Consider the following 15,988-nt stretch of genomic DNA (forward strand, 5'->3'; position numbering starts at 1 on the left):
AATAAAAACTCTGCCCAAAACCACCCTGCTCCATGGCTGTGATTCCGCTACCTGCCACAACACCTCACTGTAACTCATGGGTTTATTGTGCCACCGAGGCACTCACTGATGCGAGTCTCCTGACCACATTTTTAAGTCCTGCACCTGGCAGGCCACATCCTGAGCCAAGGTTTACCAAAACCCGGCACATTCATGCTAGCCTACAAATGCTGTGCACAAGTGGTTCCACCCTCTTCAGCCAGCGCCGCTGCCGGGACACCCCGCAGCCAGCCCCCTGCTTCCCACAGCTGGGCAGAGCTGTCTGACCAGCGTTTTTTGGGAGAACACGGAAGAACTCTCATTTCAATGCTCATCACCTAGACAATAAGCTTCCAGGTCAAGGGGTTTTTAACAAAACGCAGGCATATAAACAAGATCACATTTTTCACCTGCAAACAAACCGTTTCGCACCTTCCCAGCAGAGGCCGATCTCCAGGCTGCCCGCGGGACAGCAACCCGCCCGTCCAGGCTGCGGCCCAGGCCCGCTGGGGCTGGGGGTCCCGCCACGGCCGGGCGTGGGTCACAGAATTGTGAGGGTTGGAAACGACCCCTGGAGATCATCCAGTCCCACCCTCCTGCCCAGGCAGGGTCACCTCGAGCAGGTGACACAGGAAGGTGTCCAGGTGGGTTTTGAATGCTTCCAGATGGAGACTCCACGATTTCCCTGGGCAGCCTGTTCAGTGCTCTGCCAACCTCAACGTAAAGAAGTTCTTCCTCTTGCTGAGGTGGAACTTCTTGTGCTTTACTTTATGGCGACTGCTACTTGTCCTGTCACTGGGCAACACTGAAAAGTCTAGCACCATCTTTTTAACATCAACCTGAGATATTTACATACATTAATGAGATTCTATCCTCTTTTCACTAGACTAAAAGAGCTCAGCTCCCGCAGTCTCTCTTCATGAGAGAGATGCTCCAAACCCCTAATCATCTTTGTGACCCTCTAGAGAAAGACAGGAGCTTCTTTCTCTTACTGAGGAGCCCAGAACTGGACACGACTCGCAAGTATGAGTCGGCTCCGGGAAGCGGAGCGGCAGCGGGCGCACACGCACAGCACAGCCCCGCACAGACGGACAGACAGCCGGCCGGCCGGACGGACGTGCGCACACGCACGCAGCCCCGCAGACAGCCGCACACGTGCGCGCACACACGCCCGCACCGGGGAAGCCCCGGCTCTGCGGCCCCGCTCCCGCCCCTCCGCCACAACCCCCCCGGCAGCAGGAGCAGGGGGAGGCCGGGCACCGGGGGTCCCAGCTCCCTCCCTCACTCACTTTCGTCCTGCCGTTGATTTTGTAGTTGCCCAGCTTTCCATTACAGTGTCGGATGAGATCGTCCATGCTGTTCATGAGGAGCCGAATGGTCTGGCAGCCCGGCTCCTTGCCCTCCACCCAGGTGATCTTGTCGCCGCGAATGTCCTTAGAGGAGTCGCTCTTCTGGCTGACGAGCTGCCCGTCGGTGAAGCGGCCGGTGTGGTGGAGGGCCCGCACCTCCTCGGCCACCAGCCCGCCCAGCTCCTTGCCGAGGAAGTCGTCCACCACGCAGATGCCGTGCTTGTTCATGCAGGGCACGATGTACTCCAGCGCCAGCCGCTGCGGCACCAGCGACTTGGTCTGCCCATTGGGGCGCAGCGCGGCCGCACCGGGTCCCGCCTGCACGCCGCCCGGGTACAGGTTCGACTTGTCCCGGTACAGCAGCACTGCCTCCCCGGAGGGCGACGGGGACTGGGCTGCAGCCGATGCCTCCGCCTCACCGCCGGCAGCTGCACCGGCGGCGGCGACATGATTGTTGGTCAGCGGGGCGGCCTCGGCGGGGGCCTCCGGGGACGGCGGCGCTGCGCCCTTCCCGACCCCCGCCCGGCTGCCGCTGCCCGCCGCAGCCCCGCCGTGGGCGCGGGGCGGCGGGGGGTGCCCGCTGTGGGGCTCGGTAGCGCCCCCTGCCGCTCCAGCCGCCGCAGCGCCACCGCCGCCACGGCAGATCAGCTTGTGCTTCTTCCAGTCCTGGCGCTGGTGCTCCTTGCTGCAGTAGAAGGAGCTGCGGCAGCGCCCGCACCGCAGCAGGTTCTCCATCTTCCCGCACAGCTCGCAGTACTGCCGGTCCCGCTCGCTGCTGCTGTTGCTGCTGCTGCTGCTGCCGCCGCCGCTCTCGCCCTGGCCGCCCTGACCGGCGCCTCCGCCGCTGTCATTCGCCATGGCGCTGGTGGTGCCGCCGCAGCCCCGCTCCGCCGGGTCGTGTTATGTAAGGAGGCGGGCGGGAGCGGCGCTAACGCGGGCCCCCGCCCGGCCGCGCGGGGAGAGAGCGCTTACTGCATCATGGCCGCCCGGCTCCGGCTCCGCCGCGGCCCCCGCCGCCCTCCGCCTCCGCCGGCCCGCGGCCTCCTCCGGCGCGCGGGGGCCCGCGCCGCCCTCCCTGCGCCGCTCTCCCTGCGCCGCTAACGTTGCTTAGCGCCGCCTCATCGCCGCCCCACCGGCGGCGGAACGGCCGAGGGGGAGCGGAGCGGCGCGGTGCGGGGCTGCCTTCCGCTCCCCGCCAGCCTCTCTGCCCGGTGCAGCACGGGCCGGCGCGGCCGCCGCCTCTACCCACCGCGCCTCCGCCGCTCTGCTGAGGCGCGGAGGAGGAGGCGCCACTCCAGAGGCCCGCTGTGCACGTACGCCACTTCCAGCCCGCCAGCGCCGCCGGCGCGTCAGGCGGGCGTGGCCGGGCGGGCGGGGCCGGCTCGGAGCCGGCCGCGTCCTCCGCGCCGCTGCGTGAGGGGCTCGGCGGTGCCGCTCCAGTCGTGGGCGCACGGACGGGTCGCGGGCCGGACCGGGGCGGCCGCAGTGATCTCGTGGGGATGGCGCCCTTCTCCCGCTATGACGAGTGCGGCCTTCCCGGCAGAGACAGTGGGAAAATTGCTGGGGATGTCACTGGTCTGTACTGCCGGCGCCGCCCCGTCGTCGCTGGGCAGGTCGCTAGTCTGAGGGTGCCCGTGACCCCGGTAGCGAGCTGCCCGCTGCCCCCGTGGGGTGTGGGCCTGCCGCAGGTGAGGCGGGGGCTCCGGGAGCGGCGGGTGACGTGGAAGCTGGGCACTGTGGCTTGGATGACAGGCAGGGTGGCGGCGGCGGCACCTGGCTGCAGTGGAGAGCCAGGTTTTGTCACTCCCGTAGGCCCCAAAATACTCCCGCCGGATAGCTGGTAGAGCGGGAGAGACATGTGCTGTCTCCTTCATAAATAACATGTGGCTTGTGTCCCGCCTAAGGGAGTGGTAGTGAAGGCTGGAACTAGGCTGATTAACAAATGAAAAAGCAAAAAGCAGGAAGAAGGAGCCAGTTGATGTAGCTGACAAAACAAGGCGAGCCCAGGAGTTGGGGCCTGTGCTGTGATGAACCTGGCAAAGTCCCTGACAGGCAAAAGGAAGCTCGTTTGGCAGAGCAGTGCTGGTAGAGGGACAAAGGTCTCGGCTCAGTCACGTCCTTTGCCAAAAGCCACATGGGCATCTGGACTCCTCTGAGGTGATGTTTAAGCTTCCACTGATCCAATTAACCACGCTGTGCTTGCTTGTGGTATAGTTTAGGAAAGTGGAGTTTCCAGCACTACAGCCCAACACGGTGGCTGGTGCTTCAGAGCCGTGTGGTGAGGCAGAGCAATTATTCCTCCTGGGCTGGATCTTCTCCCGTCCATCTTCTCAGAGAACCATTTGGTGAACAGACAGCAAATAGCTGCTTTGTGGGCTGGGCTGGTGAGACACGATGCATGCCATTGGTCTGCAGTGCCTGTAAGTTAAGCAAATGCATTCTAAAGCCCAAGAAGTGTAAAATACATAACCCAATATATAGATCTTGAGGTAGAAAGGTGAAATGAACCCAGAGGCTGCCACAAGACTTCACGACATTGGATAAGTGATTTGTTCTCTGCCACTGTAGAAGAGGAATACTAATGCTTTTGCTTCTCACAGGCTTTTGTGAGGTGTAACACTGCAATATACTTGTATTATAGTGACATGACTTTATGTATGCAATTAATAAAAAAATTGTTTTGTTCTTATCTCTCCTATAGAACTGGATTTAGGATTGATTGGCATAGTAATAGGAGTTCAAGAAATGTTAGGCACTGAATGTACTATGTGAAGAATGCAGGAGAAACAAAGTGTACCAAGGCTACAAGTGCCTTGTGGTACATACATGAAAAATGAGAAGGAAAACCAGGGTGAATTATTAGAAAGGCAAAAGGAGTACTGAGAGGACAAGGTCATGAAAGCCCAGTGGATAAAATTTCAAGGTGAATATGACTAGTGAGCTCCAAGGAAGAATTAAAAACAACAGCAACCACCAAAGGAAAAACAAGGTGGCAAATGAACTGGAAAAGATAGAAACTAAAACCAAAGTTCCAGATTAGTAATTTCTTTGTGGTAAGGGCAGAAGGAAGTGGACTAAAACCAAGTTTTAAATCCAGTACATGAAGTGGACAGATTTTTATATATGTGTAATGAGAGTTTTTCCTTCAACTATAGGTGTATGAGGTATGTCAAAAATACTAGGTTTAGGCATTCCTCTAGCATGCCTTAAGAAGAGATTAATTCAGCTGATTTCCTTGGACTTGTAGCGTTGTTAAACTGGGCTAAATGAGAGGAGAGTCAAGGCTGTTATTTTCAAAAACTTGAGAAATGCAAACAATGGTATTCTGCCAGATAGAAACTCAAGAGTTAAAGATATTTTGCATTTGTTGTGTACTCCTTCAGCAAACACAATGGAGATGAAAGTCACAGACTTGAAACTCAATCATCCAACCATGAAAAACTAGGAAAAAGACCAAGGCACACATATGGTGCCTGGCTAAAATCTAATGATAGTTATTCATTTACAGGCTAATTTGGCTTCAAAAGTCTTCTGTTCTTTCCCTCTCTTTTCCACATGTCTTTTGGGATATAATTAAAGGTCTTAGTTTTCACATTTGCTAATATGCTAAGCTACTTCAGATTGTCTTGACATCATACTGTTTCACAGCATGGTTAACAGAAATACCAACTTCAACAAAATCCATCTTTGGGTGTATGAAGCATTTGCCTTATTATTGCAGCACTACACCAGTGACACAAAACTTAATGTAAAACTGTAAAACAAGTGACAAAGCTGTGTTGAGGAGCAGTGGTGGTAAAGAAACTCAGGAGGACAATGAGTATTTATATTACAATAGTGTTTGCAACATGCTAGAAATGTTTTCCAAGCATAGAAGACTCTATTCATTGCCAAAGAACTTGTGCCTTAAAAGACAGTGTAAGGACAAAGCACAACAAAAAGCAACATATGGTATACTAAGTAAAATGATCCATATGATGGTTGCCAGAACAGGAGGAAAGGACTTCCTCTTTTTTTTTTTTTTTCAGCTGGTTGGTCTTCACTTGGCCCCTAAAGTGGCCTTTCTAAGATAGCTAATTTCTTGTCTGTGTCAGTGAATGTTGGAAAAAAGCTTTACTGGTAACTAGGTAACAATGAGACGTACTGCTTTGCAGAGAATGCAATGAAAAGTCTTTAAAATTAAATACCAGTCATGATGAGGATGTTATGGGATAAACTTAGTGCAAGGTCATAGTTTTTTATCACCACTTAGATATGGATCTGATATGTTTATTAGAAAGGGAAAAAAAAGGTTTGGTCAATGAATAACTTTTCTTTTTTTATTAAGTAGTAATAATAGCTGCATTTATACCGTGCTTTAGATAGCTTGTGTACTGCAGCACTGAGATTATATAAACAACCAAAACAGAATCTTTGAAGCCCAGGGAGAAGGGGAATACAGAGTTACAAGATTATATAAGGTTACAAAGTCAGTTCAGAAATAAAGTTTAAATGAGAAGTAATCTCATGCTGAGATAGTTTCACTGTGAATGGGAAAAAAGTGCTTGGACTCCAGGCTGAGCTTTTCATTGCTGCCAGAAGGCCTCTTGGAAACTGCATGTGCTCCTGAGGTGGGTGGTAGCATCAGGCATCAGTGAGACAGATGCATGTCCACAACAGCATCATAATTAAAAGTCAGAACTTGGGGGCTTGTAGCATTTGCTCTCCTCCACCCAGACCACTCCACCATGTTCTTCACCCTGACTGCTGCTATTCCACTTAAACCATTATTCACTGGTCTCAACATGCCATTTTTCAAGCTTGCTTTTCATACTAGCAAGTGAACTGTAACAGGTTTGCAGATTTTCCAAATTAAAGGACAGAACTGTTTGTCTGAGTTGGATTCTCTGTTAAGCTCACTTCCTTTCTAATCAGGACAAAGTGTACAGAGTACATCCACAAGGCTATGCAAGTGCTCCTTTGTTGAACGCACCCTCTTTTCCTGAGGTACTCAAAGGGTTAGCATGGTTTATTCATCTCCCAGATACCTCCCCTGGCCCCTGTTTCTGGAAAGCAAGGAAAGGGTCACCCAGTAGATGTGATCTGCAAGGTGTGGGATTATTGCCTGGCAGGACTGGTGCCAGCCATTACAGAGAAGCACATGACCAAACACAGGCTCCCCTCAAGTCGCTTGGGCAGCATAACTAAAGGGGTCTCAGAACTTTTCAGATCCAGGCTTTGATATGCCAGGAACTTGGTGTTTTCCACAGTATGAAGTGGCATAGGGCCCTTGGGACAACAGAGAATTTGGCTTAGAGCTCTGAAAATAATCTTGCAGCACCCTGTACCATCTTTCATTCTGCTTAGTGCTTGTTGATGCCATTGTAGAGTTTCTCTAAAAGCTTTTGCTGAAATTAAAGTCATAGAATAAGTTGTTTATCACTGAATATCATAATGGTCTAATGTTTAAAAGAAAAAACCTGTCATTGTAATCTGAGTTTATAAGTGTTGAACTAAATCATAAGGAGTATTCTCAATTACTTTATGTAAACTTGTGTTTAGTACTGTCTTTAATATTATGAGATTCCTCCAGGCTGTTTAACTAAAATTGGTTTTGCTGTCCCTGAATCTGTCTGAAATTATATGCAGTTTCATATCTGGGAATATAGCCTATTTCTATTACACCAAAATGTGGTTAGGGTTGATCCAGAGAGATTTATACATATTAAAATTTTTGTCTAGTGTAATAATTTTATTAATGTTTAAGAAAAAGTAATTATGCTAGTGAAATACAAAACAATGTTGTTTTTTTTTTTCTTTTTAGCTGAAAATTCTGGTTCCAGATGTCTGTATCTGTAAAGCTATGGAAATGCAGCATAGCTTAGAAAATCCTCAAGACCAACTCATTCCAGTTTTGTCCTCATTTTAAACTTTGTACCATGGAAAGTTCAAAAGCTTTTTTTCACATTGTTTAAGAGATTTCTCTAGAGGGAGTATTTCTGGCTCTGGTTAGAAAAGAACTCCCTGTCTTGCTAAAGATTGGCAATTATGTACATTTTTGGCCTCTAACTTAAGCAAGCCAGCAGGCCCTCAGGGTGCTTAAAGTCCAGTTATGAACAGAAAATTACTTTTAAAGAACACTCTCTAAACCCATTTGAAATTCACTCACTGATAAAGTAATAAGCAGTTTTGGGGGCAAAAAAAGAGAGAGATTCCTGTTTTATCTGTTTGTAGGTCAAATGTATCTGAACTGCTCCAGAATTTTTTCTTGATTTTTCTGCAGAGAAGTCTTCCAGAGTGAGAACAGAGGACTCCAACATAAAGAAAGCCCAGTGCTTCATAGCAGCACAATCACAAAAAGACCTGTTCATTCTGCATCTGATATGTGCTTCCTGCCTCTCTGTCATCATGATTCAGCATGGTGACATGCTGAAAGATCATTAAGGTGGAAACAATGCCGAGCAGTGTTAGGATGATGTGACCTGCCACGATTATTTTGTGTGTACCTGATTTATTGCACATCATATTTTCTCTTTCCTTGTCTTTCGGCTGCCAGGCACGTAGTTCATACTTCTGCCAGTGCCTGGTCTTGTACTTGGAGAAGAGAACAGGGATGCCCTGGGGTGTAGGCAAGGACAGTTTGCCCTTGGTACCTTGGTTTGGGAAGCTTGAGAATACCTCAGTTCATGCCTTGCAATATGTCATGCTATTTAATGATTTACAAAGTCTCCACCTTTTTAATTTATTTTTCTGATTACCTATGAACAGTTACCCAGAGCTCAAGAGAGGAACTCAAGAAGTGTTCCTAAAAACTGAAACAAATTTGTTAAAAACCTGGACATTTTATCTTTGGGTGAAGATACAGTTTCTTTTCCCTGTCTCCAGATGACTAGCATAATTTCTGAAACCCCTAAGTTCTTTTTCTTATAGAGGCAGTTGTGCAAGTAGGGGAGATTCCAAAAAAATGGTGATCTTAAAATATCTGCTGCTATGAAAGGAGAGACCTGTCTCAGTAATTTAAGAGAGGAAGGAAAAGATAATAGTGACTGAGGTTTTGAGCTGGTAAGACTGACTAGGTGGTATTCCTCAATAACACTTAGTGGTTTGATTTTTGTTCTTTCTTTTTTTTTTGACGAGGCAGTTCCTTGAGAAGAATGGGGACAGGCTTCATTTTGTTTGTTCTTTGAGTGAACAATGGTGTCCTCCCTCTTTTCTTGAACAATGGGGATACAATATTATAGCTCAGGTTTTGTTAAAACTGTCAAAGTAGCACATCTGTCCCAAAGAGCTCACCTTTGCCAGGGCTGGCTACAGATGCACACAGACAAAAGCACTGTGAGCCTGAGCCCCAAAGAGCCACTGCAATCCAGGTGGCTCAGTACTGTGTTTTCTGTCACTAGCCATTCTTCCTTCTGCCAGGACAGCGCCTGTGTTCCCACGCCCCCCTCTGATGCATAACTCGATCCAGTGTCCTGTTGGTCTTCTGCCATTGCACCCTTCAGTGTCTATCCCATCCCGAGGGCTTTGTGATGTCTGTTTTTGCAAAGACACAGTGCCCTTACTCTATGCCTCTGTTTGCTTTCAGTGCTCCTCTCGTGCCCTTCTTCAAGGCTTTCTTCACTTGTGGTTCGCTTAAGACACAGTGTTGAGTTGCTGCCACCAGAAGGGGTGGTTCTGCTCCCTCCAGAGCCTTTCTCCTTGGCATCGCTCTTTTCAAGCCCTTTGGTGAGTCAGTTCAAGAGAGTAGTTTTCTTTTGGATTAACAAGTTGGATCAGCTTACCAAAAGGTTTGATGTGGTGTAAGAGAGGGTGTGGACCAGCAGGGCCAGGAGTTTGGGAGGGAAAAGCAGGGACCACCCAAGTCAGAATAGTAATCTGACTTGGTCATGTCATGTAACTTCACTCTTATTTACTTCACATTATGTAACTTGACCCATTTCTACTTTCTCTTTTCTCTGATTGAAGAGAAGCTTTTAATTTTGAAACTGTATTGAGGCAATCAGCAGATGCAAAGGGCAGGGTATTTTGTACCAAGACAGGATAATGGCTAGTGTCACCTGATACTGCTATCTAAGGATGCAAGGAGAGGTGTTTCAGGCTATTGATGGTGCAAACAGCATGCCAAGGACTCCAATTTTGTAAGTTTTTGTTTGTTTCTTTGTTTTTCTTTTCAGGTTTTAGTAGTTGAAAGGTTCTGGCTGTTGATGATAATAGTTACTGATATTTTAGAACTGAACTCATATGGTATTAAAACTTGTGATATTGATGCACACTCATTATGATGGTGTTCTCTGTCTTATTCTTCCTATCCTCTGTGCAAATACTCTTTGACTAATACCAGAGTAAGGTATTTCATCATGTTTTAAAGTACATCCCAAGCAACTTATACCAAGGACAGATACTTATAAACCAGGAATGCTAGTAGTGGATATACAATAATTTAAATTCTGATATTACGAAAATTGTTGTCTCCTCCCTGCATGATCTAAACTGACACTACTCATTTTATCTCTTTCAGTGGGCATTCAGATGGCACAATGCTGTTCATGAATCCACTGAAACATAATGTTGGAATTGTACATTGGAGAGCTTTTACAAAGCAGTAGTGAAATATTAAGTCCTGAAAAATTAAGCTTACAAGGATTTTGTGCAAGTGCGCAGCTAAATTTGTATTATTAACATCCTTGTTTTGTGTTCACAGTGATAAGTATGTGCTACAGAGCTGTAATTAATGCTGGGTTGTGATTGAGTCTTGCTGTCATTCTGCATCAGCTTGTCACTGTTTGAGTCACCTGAACCTGTTCCTTGCTCCTCCAGTCAGCTAATTAGTGACTTAGAGAAAAGGTGGCATTTTATTGGTACTAGAAGAAATGGCCTTTCTTTTTTATGCAGAAGCAAAAAACAGGTCAAGAAGCAACTCGCTCCTTCTTCATCCACTTAGAGTACAAGGGAAGATGATAATGTTTATCTTGTCAGGAGGTGGATTTCACTTTTTTCCATTTCTGTTGCATTAGGTTATATTTTCTCCCTAGAATTATTCTCTTTTTTGTTGTTGTTTTGGGTGTATATTGTTGTTTGTTCATTTGTTTGTATCAGGGTGTATGTGTCTACTCTCAGATTGTTGGTAATGCCAGGACCATGTTCAGGAGTTTTCATTAAAAAGCAGATTCCTAAAAAGTATTTCTCCTTTAGTTTAGAGATTCCTCACTGTGTGATTGACTTCTGACTGGAGGGGACAGGCAGACAAGAGATGAAGACTGTACTCATCTATTTACCGAATTGTTCCAATAGTTGTTGAAATTTGTGTAGGAGGCAACACTCCTCCCTTTGTGCAAACACATCCTCCAATAAAAGCCATGTGTTGTGGGCAGAAGTAGTCAAAGACTTGCTGCCTTTTCCTTTTTTTTAATAAACAGCAACTTATCAGTTTCAGAGGTTGAACATGGCTTGCTCATATATGTGCATACTGTGTTTGTGGATTTGCCCCCCTGTGAACCCAGCCTGACTTCTACTTTATTTTAGCTACAGCTACAGCCATTTATCCACTATTTCAAAGCATATTCTGTATTTAACTTGTGACACGAGTAAAAAAATGCTGAATCATATCTTTGTGGAGCAACATGCAGCACTGCATTTGTTAATGGAACCTTATTTTTGATTTTAAAATGTCAGCCTCAATCTTTTAAGGAAAAACCGCAGCACAAAGCAAAAAACAGTTTTTCTTCTCTGTTATCTTAAGACAGCTCTGAATCACAGCCCTAGGACAAAAATCAATTGAGAATATGGTTTCCTGGTAGAGAATCTGCCCCAAGCATGTCAGGAAGAAAAGTTTTCAGAGGTTCATAAATGCCAATGTATAACATCAAACACATGCCTGGTGTACTACATACTGTACTGCAAAGGTTCAGTGATTGTTAGAGCTGGGCAAAGCTCTAAAGCTAGGTGGAAGCTTGTTTCCCTTTGTAAGCCTTCAGAGCAGCTACATGTGAGCTCTTCCAGAAAACTCCCTGGAAACTTTCATCTAGCCTCAGTGCTCTATAAATAGAGGAGGTCTTCATCCCTGAGGAGGTTTTGCAATGTTGTGTGGGGGAGTGCCTGAGCTCTAATGGAGGCAGAGGGAGCAGAGTTGTGGAGCAGTGTGGTGGAACCAGGAAGGGGAACAGGATCTCCTTCATTGTGAGATGAGGTGTGAGGACAGGTTGAGAGGAGAATAATTAAGATATAAGGCTCTTCCGAAAAATGTGTTTGGAGGGAGAAATTCCCTTAGATGCTATACAGAAAGTACTGCCAGCAGTGTGGAAAATGAAGCCACAGTGACTGTCAGCTGGAAATGACAAAAAAAGATACCTGCCTCAATCAGTCAAGAAACACTCCTGAAGAGGGGGTCTTTCCCTCCCCACCACAAAGAGAAATGGTTTCACTGGGACCAGTGAATACAGCAATACATGCTGTAAGAAATGCTGTAGTTCACCATGTAGAAATTATTCAATTTTTCTGATGGACTGTCAGGAGTGTGGTAATATATGAGAGAGTAATCACAAACATAACTCTGGACTAAGCCCCAAGGACAAAACACTTGGAATTTTGTTTCTGAAAAATATGTAAATATAGAAGGAAACCAGGTGACTGTTACAGAAACCAGAAGAGTCTGACCTAACACTCTCCCTTTTCATTAATACAGGTTCCTTGATTGTGATGGCAGATTAAAAAGCACTGTCTGCCAAAATTTAGCTACACTGTATTTTCCAAGATTTAGCTACAGTTTAAATATGGGGGAGAAGTTGTGTTTGGGTAAAGTTTCATGTATTATTTTCTAAAGAAATAACTTTAAAAAATTGTATTGAAAAACGAAAATTTTGCTCTGACTTCTGATAGCTCAGCCTCATGGCAATATCAAAGTCTTGTCTACTATACATTTGAAAGAGGCATACTCCATTACTTGTTTGGTTACTTTTGGGGTGAAAAAAATCTGAAAATATAAAAAAGAGACTTAATTTTGGCTAAGCTCACTAATTTGGAGTGAACAAGGCTAATTTTGGAGGCAATATTCTGTCTACAGAAGAATGAAAAAATGAAAGCAAACTATTTCCTGCTTACAGACTGCATGTTGAACGGTGGTCTATAGATAAGTTATTGTTTGATCTCGAAGACTTTTGTATGCAATCTTTAAATGTTTTTCTTCCTGCCAGCAGAGTTTCAGAGTTAAGAGAAACCTTAATTTTGTTGATGTAAAAACAACATGGAAATAATAATAATATAGCAAAACTGAGCCACTGCCATACAAGGCTATCATTCCTCTGCCTTCCTGAAAGTATCATCCAGCTACAATTTCTTTAAAAAAGCTCACAATTTCTTAATCTCTTTAAAGGTGAGGGAGATGTGTTTTCTGTACCAGAACAGTGTTTACTTCTATCAGTATGCTGAGGTTTTATGGTGGAATTTTAAGACCTGGCCCTTTAAATGGGCTAGAATGTATGATACAAAGTGCTAATTGTAAGGTAAATTACAAGGAGAAAAACCTCACAAAACCAAAACTGATGACAAATCACTTGGTCATGTTTGTCTTCTAAGTAATCAGGACAAAATGTACAAATGGGAGGGGATTTCTAACAGTGTCATGCATTAACTCCCAAAAACTTCCCTTTGCTTTTTTATTCCAGTGAGCATGGTCATTCTCACATATCCCAGGCTGCTGCAACTGAATCGTCTACTGCAATCTCAAAGGCCCCAATAGAAAGAGTTTCTTCATGTAAACAGGCCTGTTCACACACACACAAGAGAGAAGTACTCACTCCAGTGTTGGTGTAATCTCTCTGAGCAGCTTCTCAGACACCCTAAGGCTGTGCTCTTGAAGTTGTGCACCCATAGCTGACATGTGTGCAGTGGTTTTAAGAATATTTTGTTAACATTTTGCTAACTACTGAAATACATTGTTCATAAATTAGTCTGGCTGCATGCTGTGTTGCTGTGAGAGTGTCTGAGAAAGAAGGGAGAGGCTAGAAGTTGTTTTCAAGTGGTTTATTGACTATGAAACTCATAGCTACAGTAAATGCAGCAGCAAATAACCTGATCTTTGTGTTACAACAGTGCACAGTCTCACCTTCTCCCTTCTTGCATCGTATTTCCTATCTAGGTCACTGTGCAGTGCAAGGCTGTTGATTTACCAGATAATGTTTCCACACATTGCCCTAGACATGGTGATGACAGGCAGGTTTTCAGACTGTTTATGCAAATCTCTAGTGTCTTGAGCCTACTTCTGGCAAAATTTTACCTTCTTCCTTGCTGGTTTGGTGCCTGGTATGGCTTGCCCAGCCTTATGGATGGCATTGGCTATACTGACATCTAAGCAGTTTTGTAGATAAAGCCATCTTGCTGTCAGCCTGTTAAACATAGATTCCGTCACTACCCTGCAACTGCTGTGTAATTAAATGTTCTGCTAGGCATACTCTGGCTTAATGAGTTTTATGAGTCATAGTGCCAAAGAGAAAGGAGAGTCCCCGAAAACAAGAATGGGCACAAACACCCTCTTGATAATTATCTTATTTAGAAAGTAAGGTTCTTGTTTGTACAGAGAAGCCAACACCAGGTCTCCTTGGATCCCTTGTCAGAGAATCTCACACTGATGCCTGCTAAGGTACCAGAGAAAGTGATTTTGCAGTTCTGAATTACATAAAACAGTAGTACAGGCACTTGCAAGAAAGTGGTTTGTTTGTGGCATCTTGATTTGAGAGGCTTGAGAAGGAAGGAATGAAGAGGTGAGAACTTGCAAATTCTGTGCTCTCATAAGCTCAACCCCAAACCCATCTACACCACAGGACATGTATTACACCTAGGAGGAGAGCATTGCTAGGCCCCACTAGTCAAGATCTGAGCATTTAAAGCATCACCAAAACCATGTCTCACTATCTGCAAGCAACTAGGGGCATGAAAACTGCTGGGGTGAGAAGGCAGCTCAGCAGCATCATGCTCTTGTGTGCTGAGGCAGAGGGACTGCACCCTGCATGGCCAAGACCATCCACACCCTCTGCTTTCACAACCTGTTGTTCCAGGAGGGAGGGACTGTGCCCCTGGCAGTGTGTGCAGTGTGGTGTGGCTCTGCTTGACCCCAGCTGGACGTCAATGGAACCTTCTCCTTGACTGCCAGTGGGGGGAAGAGGCAGTCAAGGAGAATGTAGGGATGAAAAAGTGTTGAGCACATCTGGAGTTCCTCTGACCAGACTCACCCTCTTGATGTAGCTTGCACTGAACACAAGCCAAAGCCAGCTCCTGGGTGCATGGAGCAGAGCAGCACAGGGGTGCCTGTCACTGTGTAAACTCCAGGTCTGCAGGCTGAGGAGATTACTGCTCACCCAGCTCTCAGACACACACACACACACCCTGCCAGCTTTCCTTGACCTATTTACTAGCATTGAACTAGATATAGGCAGACCTTGTGTTTCAGCTGCCTGAGCTAGCACGGCTCACTTTGATATCAGAGGAGCAGGGGAAGCATACAAACAGTTTTGCTGACAAATCTGGGAGGGTAGTGATGGTTAGGAGGAGAATTGTAACAGCCAGAGTGGGATTGGATGGAGGTACTGACACTTCAACCACAGCTGGAAGCTTGAGTCTTCAGCCTGGCTGGAGGTTGCAGTCCATATGGCTGTGGTTGCAGACAGGCTATGACTGCACAAGCAGGGCTTTGAGTAGAGCTGTTCCCTCCCTTCCTTTCCCCATGCTGCCCCAGCAGCCTGCCTGCCTCTCCTGTGGCTCTCCTGTCTCTCCTTGTCTCACCTACGCCTGGTGTGCTCATGTAGAGACTGCTCATGCTGAGCCAGCTCGTGTCCAGTGCTTGCAGCAGCACACAGCACAAGTGACAGGGCCCCAGATGGGACAAGAATCAGCCTCTGCTGCAGCCCCTCTGCTTAGCTTGTATTTTCACCTTAAGCTGTTCATCTATCTGGGTCCTGTCGCAAGTGCTGAACTAAACCCTTAATACCCCTGAGCAGGGATGGAGGGTTAAATCAGATGAAAGATTGGAGTATCTTAGCATGATATATGCTTAACCAAGGGTCTGTAAGGGTCTGTAACTAAAGTTTAAAATGCCCCTGGGCAGCTGGCTACACCCCTGGTGGTGCCAAGACTTTCTAAGGAGCAGCCTGTGTGAGCTGCTGGTCCCTATTCAGTCAGATCTGCTGCTGTCTCTTCAAGACCAGGACACCAACTTTGTTTGGTGGGCATCCTAACCCATGGGCAAGAGAAGGTGGCATGTGAAATACTTTGCAAAACCCTGCAAACTTGAGACAGATGTCTAACTTGCAGAGTGGGATTCACACAGCCTGTTCCTCCAGACACAGACAGTTTCTTTCTTCTCACCTTTTCAGTCCTCCAGGCACTTTTTGAGGTAGCCACCAAAGCACATGCTTGAGGTGGTGGCAGAAGAAAAAGGCCTGTGCAAGCAGGAAACATGGTCTGTATATGAGAAGCACGGGAGGTGTGGCATACAGCACCTTCAGTTTGTACATCCCAGAAAAAATGAAAGAACAGTAAATAAAGATGTCTGCTTGTTTTGGCTCTGGTGATTGAAACTAGGTAGTGTGAATTAGGGTAATTTAATTTTCATCACTCTCTTTTATAAGCTCTAAAGTTCTGCATCTCATATG

At 46.4% G+C, this 15,988-nt stretch overlaps 1 protein-coding gene and 1 long non-coding RNA gene across 2 annotated transcripts in view; both read right to left on the reverse strand.

Annotated features, from left to right (window-relative positions):
• Positions 1-2,656, reverse strand: part of EGLN1 (egl-9 family hypoxia inducible factor 1) — a 34,441-nt gene extending 31,785 nt beyond the window's left edge. The window contains exon 1 of the mRNA XM_036380366.2: positions 1,308-2,656. Coding sequence (XP_036236259.1) covers positions 1,308-2,225 — 918 coding nt within the window. The 5' untranslated portion in view covers positions 2,226-2,656. The remainder of the gene's footprint in view (positions 1-1,307) is intronic.
• Positions 2,657-3,743: 1,087 nt separating this feature from the next.
• LOC118684992 (uncharacterized) overlaps positions 3,744-15,988 on the reverse strand; it is a 55,355-nt gene continuing 43,110 nt past the window's right edge. The window contains exon 3 of the long non-coding RNA XR_004979917.1: positions 3,744-3,785. This is a non-coding gene — a long non-coding RNA (uncharacterized LOC118684992). The remainder of the gene's footprint in view (positions 3,786-15,988) is intronic.

This window comes from Molothrus ater, chromosome 3 (genome assembly GCF_012460135.2).
Source record: "Molothrus ater isolate BHLD 08-10-18 breed brown headed cowbird chromosome 3, BPBGC_Mater_1.1, whole genome shotgun sequence".
Taxonomy (NCBI): Eukaryota; Metazoa; Chordata; class Aves; order Passeriformes; family Icteridae; genus Molothrus; species Molothrus ater.